This window comes from Gigantopelta aegis, chromosome 8 (assembly GCF_016097555.1).
Source record: "Gigantopelta aegis isolate Gae_Host chromosome 8, Gae_host_genome, whole genome shotgun sequence".
Taxonomy (NCBI): Eukaryota; Metazoa; Mollusca; class Gastropoda; order Neomphalida; family Peltospiridae; genus Gigantopelta; species Gigantopelta aegis.
Window position 1 is genome coordinate 81,001,956 of NC_054706.1, and position 17,118 is coordinate 81,019,073.

Consider the following 17,118-nt stretch of genomic DNA (forward strand, 5'->3'; position numbering starts at 1 on the left):
ACAAAAACAAGCATTACTTAGCCTTGCTTTTACAGATGTCTTACACATAGTCTAACCATTTGGTTGATATGACGTTTTATTTATGTTGGTATTTTTGTTATCAATATATTGCAAGAACCGTAACTCTGGACGAACTCTGTCTACACCAGTATATTTTATTGGTTCCAAATGAATCCGGTTTAGACCAGTATATTTCATTGGTTCCAAATGAATCCGGTTTAGACCAGTATATTTCATTGGTTCCAAGTGAATCCGGTTTAGACAGAGTCCACTGTATTTGTTTTGTTGGAAGGCACTGGTTACAGATACTGAATTATTTATCTAAGTTGACAGTAGTTTTGAACTCACAAACATCAGAAACAAGACAGCTGACAGCTACATAATTTATTCAACCAATCACAAGTAGTCCATGAGCCAGGATCCAAAATTTGGCCAATTGGTACCATCTTGGGGGACGAATGCTCATAGTGATTTTTTCAAGGACTACATCCCTAGGAATGGAAAATTTATGATAGCATTGCAGGACTCACAGCTTTTTGTGTGTATCTACCCCCATTTCCACAACAGTTATATTTTTATGGAATTGCTTAACAGTGTTCTTGAATAAAAATTAAACATTCAAAGGATTAAGTTAAAGCTACAACAGAAGTTTTGGGTGTACTCGTGCATAGTTTCTTTGCCACATAAGGTTTTAAACAAGTTGCATTTGGCCACTTTTACACATCTTCCTGTGTCGTGCAAACGATGGACGCCATTTGAATGTTTTACCACATCCACATATTTTGTTCATGTCACCATGCTTACCAACCATGCGATCTTGCAGGGACACTGATGTTTTGAGTTTTGATCTGCATTCTTTGCATGCAAATTTTGCAGGGTTATCACCGATACATGGTCCTTTGTTTTCGCATACTTGAAACATATGCAAATTATTTTGAGAATTTTGGCCAGTTGTTAGGCTTGTTTCCAATATAGTTATTCAAATGGCTGAAATAAAGTGACTTATCACAGTATGTCTTATCACAATATGTACACGAATATGTGTATGTCTTAGCATGGTGACGCTTTTTGTGTATAGAAAGTGCCTGTCGAGTTTTATAGAACTTGGAACACACCTCACATAGCAGTTTGGCATCAATGTGCAAGAAAGAAGCATGCTGCCTTAAATCAAATTTACTGCAATATCTTCTCGAACATTTGTCACAGCTAAATTTTTTCTTTTCATGCTTATAGCCTTGACATTTTTCTTTAATACTCCACTAACATTTGATTTTGGGGTTGATGTTATAACAGGTTTACAGTTGTTAATGTTAATATTAATATTAGTACAGTTCAGGGGTTTCCCTAGAGCGATAAGCCGACACGGCCCGTGCTCCCTTAGCCAGCCAAGTAAGCGCCTTCATGTCTGGTAAGCGCCTTAACTGCAGGACCGTGTCGGCTTAATTTGTAACATGTACATACAAAACAATGGAGCTGTGATCCGTAACGTCATTCACCACACATTATCACACTTCCATTTGGTATCTCTGCAATTCTTTAGATGTTCACTTTGAGGTCCATTGATCGCACCGTTTTAATTGTCGGCGGGCTTGTGCTGGTCACGTGGTACAGGTGATCGGCTACTACTAATCCGCCAGATAACTGCTTGTTGTAATGTCTGTATGCTTGGGAATTACGCATCAAGACAAATCAAAGAAAATACCTATTAATTGAATAAACATCTTTGAAGGTGAAATTCTTGAGTAAAACATGTCACCATTAATCCTGGTATATATTTACCATATCGAAACCGTAACTACGTTGTTATTTGCTAAAATGAACGGTCACGGATCGACAAAAAAAATGGCTAATAAAATTTGCAAGTGGCAAAAAATTTCTATATTCTGATGTGAACAAACGGTTACATAATCTATTCGACACCTCAAACATAATAATACCAAATATTCAATTAGCATAATAGCGATCTCGCGACCGGTAACGAGAAACGGTGTTATCCAGAATACAGCATATGCCTTATGATGTTTGCTAATTTTAATAATCAAGGTTATTAATTTTAACGGCATGCATTCGACATGTATGACAGCAATGTGACGGCGAGTCAATGTCTGGAAGATATGTAACTTGCTATTTTAATTTTGTGAAGTCTTTGAACCAAAGTAATAAAAACAAACCGACAATGCATGTCAATTTGAATACACATGCCAGTTCAGGGCCGAACGACATGTCGGCTATCCCAAGGGCTGAGTTCTTCCTAACGTTCGCTACACTGTTTTGTGCGCTTCACGTTAAACCAAATGGACACGACGGACACCAATCAAGTAGTTTGCGAACGTTAGGAAGAACGTTCGTTGGCTGAACTGAGTAAAGCTCTCGGCGTAATATACGTCACGCTTCAGAGTCAGCTGACACCCACGTGTCAAGAGATATCGTTGCGGACATGAACAATACGATTACACAGGAGTAAATCCTGATGTAAATGTGTAGAAAAACAATAGTTGTTTGCATCAATGAATACCTAACTACAGTTTCGTTATTTCCTTTGTCTTTGTTAATTTTGTACCTATGGTCGAGAGCACGCACTGAGATCGCGATCGCGGGAAATGTACATGCAGTATTTATACAAATTGCAGTTGTACACTGAATTAGTTTACAATAATCATATTTGTTAGATAATGCTAGATATATATTTGTTACACTGTGAGATGACATTTAATAAGTTAGCTGGATTGTTTTTTAAAAAGTAAAATTTTATTTTATCAACATTTTGGGGGTTTTTTGGTAGTTTTTTTTATAAATGGAATATACTGTGAAGTCAGCATTCTTAGCTTAGGTATTTTACAAGCAGAAATCACAACAAGCATTTAACACGACGCTGAAATCAACAACAACAACATGACGCAAATTATGAAGTTGTTGGGGGTGTGGAATTGATGGGTTTTTTAGAAAAACTTCCCCCCCCACCCCACACACACAAAAACAATCCCAACATGATTTGATGGATTGAAGGCAAACACTTAACTGTTTTCAACTCGCTACCCCACTTCTTTTGGCTTGATTTTTGTGTTATAATGATGCTAAATATGTAAGCGCCTTAAAAAAATCCTGGGGAAAGGCCTACAGTTGTCAGAATTGGTGATATTGTTTTCTTTGACATCTGGCAAAGAAATGTTCATTGATATATCAGTTTCATTAATGATAACAGATAATTCATCAATGAATGACAATTTCATAATCAAACGAATTTGGTAAACACGCCGTAACACCATTGGAAAAATGCTGTGACCTATAAATAGAAATCGTCAAATCTGTATCATTTCTATTTTGATTTAGAAAAGATATAACATGCATTTATTGATATTTTAAAGCAAAGTTTTGATAATAAATGCTAACATATTTATTCTATACACAAAATGTATTGCTTGTATGAAAGTTACAGCAAACAGGTAGTCCTGATATATTTTTCTAAGGATCTTTTTTTTAGCATGCAATATTGCATGATACTGTATTAAATAGTACTTTAAACTATGCTATACATCGCTATGCACTAAATTAAAGACGTGCATATATGTACGGTAAGTTAAAATTAATATCAGAGTGTAATCGAGTACCGATACAGTGTGATACCGAAAGGTTCTCAATTGTTTTACAAAATGTGTTGCTCTTAGTGAAAGTCCCATGATATATGTACCTACCACAATATTAACATGTTTTGTGTGGCTTCCACCTCATAATGCTTTATGCAACATTGATTTACCTACTCTAAAAACTTAACATAATCACTGTTTACTACCTGGAACAAGTCAATCCCATCAACAATAGTTTAAAATTTCTGTTAGACTATCTGCTCATGTCAAATTCATCTGCAACGAGGCCCATTATAGAGGTACCAATGAAAGGTAAAGGATATCTGGAAATTATGCGTAATTGTGCCAGCTCAGTGATGCACCCAAACAGTGACTAGTCTTCAATTAATTTTTTGTCATAAATGGCTAATGTTTCAGCTTTTGGTGTTCTGATTTTGTCATGAGATTTATTGTTATATATAGTCACTCACCCTTGAAGGTAGGCTGCACAAAATTGTTCTTCATCAAGTCAAAGGCAGTAAGTATCCACTGAAACTGCCTATGCGGTACAGGTGATCTCAGCAAATGCATTTAATCAACACTGAATGAGGCTTACTACCAGTAAGTATGGAATATAGTTATAATCCCTTTAAAAGTTTGGTTTTCAAAACTCTTTATGATAACACATCGATGTTCTGCTATATCTTTTTAGCAGCAGAATTTAGCCTTAATCCTGTTGTGACCTCTAGAGTCCGGGCATCTTTGTTCACTTTAATTAACTTAGTGGTTTTTAGGAATGCATCCACAAATATTGTTGTCCTATATCTGATAAAAAATGCTGCGAATCTGAAAGGCTTCAAACATATCAGGGTGCTCAACTGGAAGATAGGTTTTGTGCTTAATAAGTTGGTGTGTATGTGCCATAATACCGCTTATCAAAGCAGAGTACTGTGGAATCGCTAACTTAATAGCCCTAAAGTGCAATTTCCACAGAGATGCTCATAGGTCTCGAATGCATCTATATAACTGTGAGGCATCAAAAATGCTAAAAACTCTTCATTTCTGTGGGACAGACATTTGAATAAATCTTTCTAGAGATTGTTTAACTCTGCTAAAACTTGGCAAACTGCTAGGCTGTAAAATTTTATTTGGTACAAGTCTTTAACCATGCTGGGTTTTTTTCTTTGGTTGGCTTTTTGCCCAAATAGTAAACTGACCAAGCTAGTCTCATAATACTTTTAGAGCTTCATGATGTACTTGTACACGGTTGTATATCTTTACTTCAAGGACTCAACTAACTACGTCTACAGCAATCATTTGAGGATGTCAACCTAAACTTCAAGTGAAATTACTGTTGAGAAATGGTGGAAATTGAACCATGTAATATAAAAATAAAAGTGTTACTTGAGACCCTAACCCTGTAGGGATGACACGATTGCTTCAATTTCTGAAATTCATATTCCACTAACTTGGTCTTGTCTTATTTGTGCCTTGCCCATCCTAATAAATATTTTATAATGTGTTTTATTTAGTCACTGTTACCAATTCCATTGAAATATTGCTGTTGAGAAAATAGTGATAGGGTTATAAAATGTGTAATTACACAGCAAATCCTGCAACAAAACTTTATTTATAGGATGTAAATAATAACTGGATGTTCAAATGAGCTTCTATTATAATTAGAACATTTAAAGAGAATATTTGAGATGCTGAGCCTAAACTTTATGTAAAATTTCTACTGAAAAATAAAACTCTGTGAATTGTTGTATTTTGTAACGTTACAGAAAAAATGTTATATGAGACCCTAATCCTCAAAGGATTTCAATATTGGTAACATATCTGAATCTCCCAAGTTTTGTTTTTCTAAATGCCCTGAGAAATATTTTTCAATGCTTTTAATATGAAAACTGAGTTCTGCAACAATATAATAAATGTTCCATTCCTAGTGATGTAGGCCTTGACAAAAATCACTATGAGCATTCGTCCCCTCAGATGGTACCGACCGACCCCTCTGGCTCATGGACTAAGGTTGTGTTCATTTATGTCCACGCCTTCTCACTGTGTATATATTTAACAGCTGACCAATGGCAGTCGACCTCTTATAATTACCGCTGCATGAAGGATATAGTTTGGAACCAGATGTAAAACGCGATTATTTATAAATATATTTTCCAAATAATTATTATTACATGAAAAAAACAAATTATAAAATAATAGAAGTCCAGGACTTTCCAGTTAATTCATTTTTCCAGGAGTTTTAAGCACTTTCCAGGATGAAAATAAAATTTAAGTACTTTCCAGGATTTTCCAGGATTAGGTCTAAAATATTACAGCGACTTCGACTTCTCACTACTGCTAATAACTCGACGACTTGAGCAAACTTTCAGCGGAAAAAAAGCTCTTTTCGTCAGCAAGATTACGACCTGTTAGTGGTGTTAATAATAATATATATTATTTAATATTTAACAGACTAGATCAGTTCCCTTTTCTCAATCCCCATTGCAAACAAACACACACACATAACAAAACAAAAAACTCAGGCAAAATCATCTTTATTATCAAATATAATATTGGGCGAGGGGCAAACAGAGAAATAGATAGCGGCGAACTGACAATTTGTTGGGGGCGAAGCGACATTTAGGGCAAGCTGATTTGGGAAGAAATGTCTGGTATCCTGGAGTAATCAATAGTTGCACAGTCCTTAGCTTTTGAAAAACAAAGGCGAGTGAAAAATCGCACACCTCAAAACACTTAGGGGAGTGAAAAATCGCACTCATCAAAATACTAAGGCGAGTGAAAACCAAGCATTATTAATTTATAAAGTAATTGGTACATGTAAATGTAGAGACATATGTTGCAAAAATAAACCAATAAACCAATAATGTTTTCTTCTAATTTTAGGTGGTTTGGTTCATTAGTGTAGTCTGACTTCTTTTCCCTTTCAGGAATGGAGTTAAAATTTATTAAAAAGTTTCAGGAATAGTACTATAAAAATATAATTATGAAATGTATACACTGATGCAGACAATTTGATTTTTTAATTACAATATGTACTATTCAGATAATTTGATGCACACAATTATGTATATACCTTTTCAGTGTTAGATGGTTTGATGAACATGCAACTTGTCTTAAATTTCATTATTAGAACATGATTAGGATAGTTGGGATGGGTAGAAAACACTGGTTCCGAGGAGGTGGTTCATGAACTACGACCCAAGCATCTCAGGTGTGCACTATTTTTTCATATTATTAAAACATTTTTAAAAAATAACTTTTGAAACGTACGCCTACAAATTACAATTACTTCAATTGATAGTGTTAGTTGGGACATTGACAATCAAAAAAATTGAATCATGTGGCACTTTTATTTCAACAATTACTCAACATTTTGTAACATGCCATTTGATCTACCACTACAAGTTACGAACGGCTCTGACAACATTACGTCATTGATCTAGAACGGCCCCAATGTTGTTGATAAAAAAAATATAACAACTCTGACAAAATCTGTCATTACAAAGGATTTTATTCCAAATGTGGGATGCCATAATAAAGATAATAAAAAACCCATAATTTTAGACACTATCATCAATGCATAATAAGTTGTCAAGTAGACCAGCGTGTGCGTGCAGAATTCCAAGAGTAAAAATAATCTGACCCTGACCCTGCGCATCAAATCATGTTCCAGTCACAGTCTGTGACTTTCTAACAAACGAAACATAAAGTAAATAGTCGGCAATGATCATTGATTACTGTTACTATACTGTGTACATATATACATATCTAAATAACATATGCACATTAATTAACCTCTGGCCGAAATACAACTATTTAAATGAAATATTATTTGACTTTTTTAAAGATGAAAAAGAAAAACAATAGGCATAAAAAAATACCGTGGCTTATTCCTACATACCTATTATTATTTCTTTTCCTTCTTTTTATTATTCCATCTAAATTTCATTTCTTTTTTTTTTAAAGAAAGTATAAAATTACACGATTGCCATTTTCGGGACCTCATGTAAGCTTTTTTTTAAGTGTAACGTGCGTTATTTTTCACACTCACCAGATTGAAATGAATCCATGACGTTTTTCCCCCAAGGCAGTTCACCCCCAAGGCAGTTCACCCCCAAGGCAGTTCACCCCCAACTATTTGTCAGTTCGCCCCCAGCTCCCAATTATTTGTTACTTTTAAACAATTATTGTATTGTTTCTTTAGAGGCATGTTAAACCATGTGTGTGTGTGTGTGTGTGTGTGTGTGTTTCTTTTCTTAGAGGGGAGGGATTGTCATCTTTCCACGATTTGGACGGATCATGAGTCAGTTCAGGCACATCTGATATAATCACCAGTTTAATTAATTAATTAATTAATATATATGTATATATATACAGTAGAATCTCATTGGCTCGAATGCCCAACAGTCGAACCTACCGGTATTCTCGAACCAAGAACAATGTACCGATTTGTTTCTCTATTAAACCCTTTTATTTTGGTGCTGATTGGTCGAATACCCCTGGGGTCGAACAGAAACTTTCTCTCGAACCGGTTTATTGGTCTGAACTGTAAAATTAAACATATTTAGCTCGAACGACTAAGTCTATCTGAAGAAATACAAAAAATTATTTTCATCAACCCTTTCACGTCAGTCACAAAGTAAGTTATTATAAATTCGGAAGCGGAATGAATTAATCCTAGATCATATTCCGGCTTATCATGTTGTTTATTTAGCACCTATCTGTAATTATTTTTCTAGTATAGATAATTGTACTACGATAATCGTTAGCTGAATGAACCTTGCATGTAACACCAATCAATTGGTGAGCCTAGGGAGGCCATGCCGGTTTATTTTTATCATTTTAATCGCAACTCTACGCATGAGCATCGGCATATTTATTTTTAACTTGAAATACAGGAGATCAATGTAATGTAGTGATTGCAACAATAACAGGTAAAGGGCCTCCACCTGTGCTTCATGCACTTTCTTTTTTTCTCAACGTTATCAATATGTTGCAAAAGATTCTACAACAGCATAATAAAGAACGATTTTTTAAATTAATAAATATTTATAAATACAGACTACCAGTGTGTTTATTTGTTTATTTAACGGTGATAAATAATAGTTATAAATATGTATCTCATCAGACATTTGACGGCGACTTCGTTACTCATGAGTCAATCGGACCATCTCGCCCAAGCCAGCTTTACGGAAATATGCGAGGTGTTCTGATTATTTTTTGTGTTACAGAAGCACCCGACAATAGCTGAATGCATGGTTCGAACTACCCCATGGGTCGAACAGACTTTGATTCACCGACGGTGTTCGAGTCAATAAAATTCTACTGTATATATATTTATTAAAATATCCATTCCTGCCAGAGATAGGATCTGTTTTAGGAATAAAGAAATAATTTGAGTAAAAAGAATTATGAGCATCTACAAACTATCACAAATAAAAAGATATAAACTTCCACCGTATTTGATTTTAAAACAATGGTTAATCAGCTCCATAACATTGATTATGCATCTTCGGCTAACACCTAAGAGGGCTTTGAACCGCAATGCCAATTCGATATGGCCTCGTCTGGTGAGCGTTATTCTAATTGAGGGATTATCTTTATGGGGGCGAACTAGTACCTTTGTGGGGGCGAACTGGTTAAGCATGCAGGGGCGAACTGACATCCGATTTGGGGGCAAACTGACCTGGGGGCAAAAAAGTCTGGTTCCCATTAAAATTATGTGCGCTGTACGAGCGTGATCGCACCCGCGCACCTTAAAAGGCAAGGCCTGACATAAACGTGTAACCGAACAGAAATAAAACAAATATTATTTGCTTAAATAGTTGGTTCTTTGTTGTATGTAACACACTATTTGTTATTAATATTTACTGCCGAATTCATTTGCCAAAGCAAGTTGTTATATAGAACCCACTTTTACCATACTCTCGAGTGCCTAATAAACACAGGGGCTGAATAAGCATAGGCAGAGTATGACAAATATTTTGAAAAGTCACTAGCCACAGGGCTAGTGGGTTTGTGAAAACCACTAGCCCACCAAAATAAAGCACTAGCCCAAATTCCGCCACAATTATAACTGGATTTTTATATATTTTTTGTAACATTACACATTTACGAGTATAACAGTAAAATAAAACAAACACTTAAATCATGTTGTAACGTTCAGTTTTTTGTCGTGTCGTACATTTGGTCTTTTGTCAAATGTGATCCATCGTCATTGTCCCGTTTTTGCTTTTGCCCTCCCCCCAGGGAAAAATAATTCATGGTTGGTATCTAAACCCACTACCAAACTAATTAAATTTAAATGTGGGTACGACAGTGTGACACACGGTAATAGATGGTTCAGTGTATTTGGTAGTTGGTTATATATTTAGGGCCTACTATTTATGTCGCCAAGAACGGTGATGCCAATTGCTTAAATACAGGGCATTATCCCGTGTCAGACCGATATCAAAAGAATATAACGGCGACATCTAATCCATTGTTAATTGATGAACAAAAAAGGTAAATAAAAATATCTTGTATCGACAGCTGTGACATATTATCCAAACCGCTACACGTAATAGGCCAAGCCGAGTCATTGCATATGCGGTTACCATTAAAGTAAATTGTTTTCCTGATTGCCGATAACCACATGTCAGCGAAGTGTTAAATTAGAAAACAATAGATAAATAAAACAAACACTGAAATACAAAGCATGGCTGGGGTTTACTTGATTGAGATTAACCTGTTGTCGCGATTTGTGATTTCCAAGTTCTTAGCCTAAAACATATGTGTGAGATTAACTACCACATGACGTGTCCAACCAATCAAAACATGCATGTCATTAGACTTATTTCCTGTGCCAGAAACTTGAAAGGGAAAAGTAAACAATGCACGCTTAACTGTGACGATGTAGAGATAGCACGTTACTGCAGTTTGCAGACCTAGCATGGGCGTACATAGGGGGGAGTTCGATGGGTTTGACCGAACCCCCCCTGAAATCGCTTTTTTTATAATTTAATATATCTGACATTGATATCGGACATTATTATATTTACTCAACATAGAAATATATGCCCAATATCTCTGCAATCTATTTTGGAACCCCCCTTTTCAAAACTCAACATAGAAATATAAGCCCAAAATCTCTGCAATCTAGTTTGGAACCCCCCTTTTCAAAATCCTATGTACACCCATGCCTAGCTCAAGTGGATTATTATTATATACTGATTGCGTTCTTGATATTATTCGATGACAAACGTCACAATCAAATTTATTAAACGAAATTTCAGCCGAGAGAAAAAGAAGAAAAGAAAAACCCCACGATCGAGCGATAACGAGAGGAGGGGGGAACCACTAGCCCTGCGGGCTAGTGGTTTTGCATTTCTCACTAGCCTGAACTTAAAAACCACTAGCCACGGGCGTCGGGCTAGCAGATTTGTCAAACTCTGGCCTAGGGTCTGGAAAATTTTCTAAAATCAATTAAAAGTAGAGTGCGGAATTAGCATAGGGTCTGGAAATTTAGCTAAACTGTAAAAATTTACTAGTAATGAAAACAATTTGGTTTGACGTAAAAATAAAAACAAGTGTTTTGGAAATAACAAAAATATACTATTGTTGTGTGTACATGTAATTTAGAAAACAAGCGGCTCAGAAATAAATAACTTGTATTAAATTCCATAGTATGAACAAATGTGTTCACTATAAACATATGTTTCTATTATCTAACTGTTACAACTGTGTCACTGTCACACACAATTAATTAAAACTGTAAGTGTGTTTGTACATTTAAATGAAATTATGATAATTAATGTGAGGCGAGATTGCAGCTTTGAAAAAAAATCCAAAAGTTCCATGCAAGAAAACCAAAACAATCAGGGTGGATGACAGCTTGCTAGATTCATCTCCTATATTTAACACATGGTCAATAATAACCAAACGTAATTTCATCAACTTAATTTTTACCTGTATCATTCTTTACTTTTAAAGCATAAGGGGGGGGGGGGGGGGGGGGGGGGGGGGGGGGGGGGGGGGGGGGGACACTTATGATGCCAGGGGCTGGCATGCATAAATCTCAGCTGAAGATTCACAAACAACTGTGGTCATCGGCCATGCCAGCTGTTAGCGGAATGCAGTTAGGGGATGTAACTCTGCCTAATTTTTCTCGCTAATTTCTAATAAACTCTATTTACAAGTGAAAATAAAAAGGTTGAGTGGAATTTGTAATTAAAATGAGTGGAATTTGTTATGTAAAAAAATATATATATATATATAAAAAAAAAGAGGAAAGAATGTAGATAAAGTTTGGGCCAGTTCCCCTTATACTAAAGGAATTGTACTATAGTAGTATACATAGCTTAACAAAAATTCATATTTACCTTTAAGAATTCGGTACCCCCGTTTTCAATGTTTGGTGAAAAGATGAAGTGTTGAAGTGTAATTGATTAATTTATATAAAGTGCTTGCATGAACTGTTGCATCGATTTACAGCCGAGCACTCAATCGAACACATCCTAGGAATTTACCCAACCGAATAAAACCAAACCGAGCGATAAAAACAAAATGGCGAAAATTGTAAATTCTGTTTAAGATTTGCAATTCCGTCCGCGATTCCGTGATTGCGGAAAAATCGGTACCCCTAATAGAGGCTATATGTAAGCATTTGATAAATTAAGAATAATTGTAATAAGCGTTGGGTGCCGAATTAGCGTAGGGGGTTACATTTTGTAAACATGTAATTAAACGTAGGGTGCTGAATAAGCGTAGACACCACAAATGTTTCACAAATTTAATAAACGTAGGTGTACGTTTATTTGGCACTCGAGAGTACTATGTAAAATGTATCAAATAGTCATGCACTCCATTCTATTTACATGTTCGGCAATTTCCATCTCTGGACCGTTAAATTTGTTATTAGAGAAAACTGACTTTTCACTGATGAAAACACAAATTTAGACGGACTAGGAAGTGTTATTTTATCATTTGCTGATAAATGTGACGTCACTGGTTCGCTCATGGCCATGAACTTTAGAAAATATGTGACGTTCGACTATTGATTACTCTATGATACCCATTCTCCTAGGTAACAGGTTGTTTCACCCGCCACTAGATCGCCCACGTCGTTTCAACCCGGGTCCATTCGTACTGTTAAGTGAGTCGGTTCACCCCCATGTAGGGTCGTTTTGCACTTTTTTTTATTTTGTTAATAAAAACATTTATTCATTGCTTTATCATCTATGCATCGGGGGTTTTTTTTTTAGGGGGGGGGGGGGTTACACACTGCCGTCAATAACCACAGAGTTGGGTCTAATATGCAGATGGTTGATACTAAAATTTGAGCAGATCAAATTAATTTTTCTTTTCTTTTCTTTTTAGGTTGAAACATCCGCTGAAAATAAAACATTTCCTTTCTTTGTTTTTATTTGTTCCATCTTTTTAAATATATATCTTACGCTTGCCAGACGGTTCGTCCACTGGACAATTCGTCCACCGGACGGTTCATCCACTCAACTCGGACAATTCATCCACTCGATGACTGCATTTTTTTCACATATTAATAGTTATTTCTTTGACATTGTAATCGTTTCTTAACATTATTTTATGGTATACTATAACCAAAAAATAAAATAGAGTTAAAATTCAACATTAATATCCAGTTTTTATTAACTGTTTGTATTCATTATCATGCGGACGATTCGTCCACTCGCTCGTACATTAATCATTATCTCACATGTCACGATGAGGTAAATGGGTAATGCAAGCCTCCGCTTCGGAAGACTTTATTACCATGTCATGTTCTCCTTCAATGGCGTAAATTCTATCCACTGTACCCTCCCTTTGTTACATGTTATCCCAATATGCCTAATAACCTCGAAATAAAATAAAAACTCCTTGTCTTCAATTCCAATTTAATTAAATGTTGTTTAGACGCTACTGGATCCAACTTAGTGACGACTGCTACGCATTAAAACCATTTTCTTCAGACCTCGATTATTACCTGGTGCTTGCAAAATCCCAGTGTAGATGCTAACGACAACACACATAACGTCCTGAAAAGACACCACATAGTCTGGTCTTTTTCATAGTATAAACTGAAAATATTCACAAACGATAACAATCTTCCAGCATGTTGTTTTTCAGTTTAATTCTGCAGTAAAAATATATTGCGCATCCATTGGACAATTCATCTTATATATAATTTACTAAATGTATTTAATTTAAATTTTAAATATACCTTGTATGTACAGTATCATGTTCGATGATGATACACTAAGTTTAAAATGAAGTTATTGTTTTAATTACCATGCACATATTTTAATATCAGAATTAACTCCGTAATAGATAAACATGGAGGAGTGAACGAAATAACAAAAACAACAAATGTTTGAGGTGTAAAAAGGGATTATGCAAAACAGCCACTGTCACTGAATGTTTAGCTAAATAGCTTATTCATCGATTAGGTAACTTGATTTATTTTCTTGTGAATTATATTATTTAAATGATAATCATGTTAAATATAGTGGCTGCAAGGAAGCAGTTTAAACCAGCCTAACCGTCATAAGTTTTTTTTGATGGTTTTTGGGGTGGGTGTGGCAGTGGTCAGTGAGAGGAAAGGAAAGGAATGTTCATGTAAGTTTAACGAAACCTTACCACATTTCTAAACTATGGCAGTTTGATTATTTCAACATTTGGTTAAGAGAGAAAGAGGGATGTACCAGCGGCTGTCGCTACATAACGGCGGTATGCGGTCAAAATGGCCCTGAACATGTAAGTCAAAACGGCCAAAGAAAAAATTCAAAACGGCCAAAGAAAATGGTCAAAACGGTAAAAGAAAAAAGTAAAAAAGCCAAAAGAAATGGTCAAAACGGCCAATTCTCGGAAGCGAACATACAGGTACTTCGACCACTGACCACCATTTTATTACATTACGCGGTGAAGCTTTTCCTTAGTTACCTATGGTTTGGTAGTGAACTGAGGCAACTTTCGTCGATCATTTACAGCAGTTAACAGCCAAGATGCCTAAAACATTTTGTGCAGTTGGCTGCATGCATAGGTCATTTAATGATGTTAAAAAAAATATAGTTTTTATAAATTTCGAAAAGAAGAGACCAGATGCCACTTCTGGGTAGATGCACTAAATCATGACAAACCTGATGGAACGCCATGGCTTCTCACACAGAATGTGACTACACTGAGTTTAATGTTGTTTCTTGTCGATCTACTTGCAATCTACGTCAGCAATTGCCTGCAATGGTGATCTGCCATATCTGATATTTGTTTTCCTTTCTGAATACACTGTTTGACATGGAGAATAATATAGCACTTAACCTTATCATTCATATTTTCCTGCATCTATTATTGATTCTATACAACAGGTAATTTAACCCAAGTTAAAAGCAACTTAGGTTAAATATGTGTAGTCTAACAAAAGGCATATTGATAAAAGATCAGTTTACTAACAGTCATGATATTTGCATCCATCTCCTTTCTCCAGTTGCATATTATCAAAAATTAGTTTTGTACGTATTACTTAAATTTTAATTGCAATAACAAATTCAATACAGCACAAGACTGAACAAGAAAATATCTGCAATATCCACTTTGACTAGATATAAAACAACACCAATATATATATAGACAAAACCACATACATGTAGTTTTGTATTTATTAGGGCCTACATACCCTAAATTGGAATTTTTGTTTCCAAATAATAATTTAGAAATTGTAACACTGCTAGCTAATGACGGGGATTTCTAAATTTACACAACTAGGTCAGCTGTGTTACTACGTGGACCGAAGAACCACCAATTATTACACATAGGAATATAGTTCTATTTAAACAATAAACAGAAATAAGAAAGAACGAGTGAAAAGTTACCTATAATTTTAATGATATTGTTTGAAATGCCTTTTAAAGACAATGTAATAGCAAAAATTCACGAACAATATAATATTTAATTTGCTCGTAATACGTCAGAAAACCTTCAGTGTGCCAGTTTTATCAACGAAGAAAAATGTCAAGAATTGTTCACTCAGTGTCGGAGTCGGAGTCGGTGTGTTTTCTTTTATTGATGTTCATGGAATTATTCGTTGCCGAAAAGGTTAAGTTTATATTAAATGTGCCTCCATAAATCATTGCTCCACTGAATAATCCGGTTGACAGTTCAATCAAGTTTTCTACGTGAGGAGACAGCATTGTTGCTAAAGTCGACAACAGTCACTTTTCGCACCCTTGTTTTGGCTTCGTACACAATAAATATAGCATATCTTACCGTAATATCACTAGAAATCCATATTTCGTAAAAGGTGCAATTTTTTAATTTCAAGATTTTGTTCAAAGACATCCAGGTGCATTAGTAATGTTAATGGAAAAAAAATTAAATAGCAATTTTACATTGGAATTTTTTCAAAAAGGAAGCGTCATGTACCCAGTTTATGGTTATTGTAAGGAGATGCAAAGTGACGTCATTGGAATACTGACGTCATTTAAATTCAAAATTAGCTGTATTATTACAATGCTGCGCCACATTAAAATAAAAACTAGTCTACTAACCTTGACCCCTGTCAAATTCCTATAACAAGCAGACAACACTGTTTACAGGTCGGTACTTTTTTTATTTTTCATAATTCTGGACAAAATATTAATTTGAAGTTTAGAAAGATGAAAGAAATAAAACGTACCTTTTGTCAAATATATCATATCACAAAATTACGGTTGGAGATGTTTTATTTATTGAAAAAGAATAAGAATTGTGTACGATCGTGGATTAAAAGCTTGTTGGTCAGTTAAACCCAATTATAAAAACATTTGTATGTTTGTTTGATGAGGTAACACTATGTTTTATAGGCTGTAGGCAGTGACATGGAAATAACTGAGGGGAGTTATTAATTGCTCCCCTAACTTAGATTATGGGGGCAATTTAAAATATTAATATTCACATGCAAAAGGGAGCGATATATTATTCTCCTTGAACTAATCTCAGGGGAGTGATGGGTAGTCAGAGAGAGATATAACTCCCCTTAAATGACCAGGTCTGAGGTTGGCTATATTTTATTATAATATTGCTATTTTCTTTTTGCCTGCATTCAACCGGTAAGGAAGGCCAACATCATGAGATAATTTCACAATCTGTGAAAACAAAATCATTTCATTATTTCAAGAAACTGGGTTTTTTTTAAAGAATAAAAGAATATATTCAGTGGAACATTTTCACTGTTGCCATTACATCTATATAATAAGAATGACAATAATAATAATGTAATTTAAAGTTGTAAAATAACAACCTTACAATTGTTTAATTATTACATTCTATTTGGAAATAAAATAATTATGTTAAATCATAAAAACAATTATCTTTAAATAATGCATAAAATTTTATTATTATACATACGGTACAAATTATATATTTTGTAACCTACATCATATTTATTATAATATTAATAATTATCTTATCATTTCAAACTTATTAAAATTTATAATTAATATTACCTGAAAATTGCATCAACAAAAATTATATTCTGCCCAACCTGCCTATAGTCAGGTCCTCTCGACAT

General features: G+C 34.9%; 2 protein-coding genes across 2 annotated transcripts in view; one reads left to right on the forward strand and one right to left on the reverse strand.

The window, feature by feature from the left end:
* Nucleotides 1–13,682, reverse strand: part of LOC121378759 (serine/threonine-protein kinase/endoribonuclease IRE1-like) — a 120,212-nt gene extending 106,530 nt beyond the window's left edge. Inside the window, exon 1 of the mRNA XM_041507061.1 lies at nt 13,561–13,682. Coding sequence (XP_041362995.1) covers nt 13,561–13,629 — 69 coding nt within the window. The 5' untranslated portion in view covers nt 13,630–13,682. The remainder of the gene's footprint in view (nt 1–13,560) is intronic.
* A 223-nt stretch (nt 13,683–13,905) lies between these two features.
* The window catches only part of LOC121379146 (testis-expressed protein 2-like), a 57,901-nt gene continuing 54,688 nt past the window's right edge, over nt 13,906–17,118 (forward strand). The window contains exon 1 of the mRNA XM_041507631.1: nt 13,906–14,023. The gene's annotated coding sequence lies outside the window, so the exon portion shown is untranslated. The remainder of the gene's footprint in view (nt 14,024–17,118) is intronic.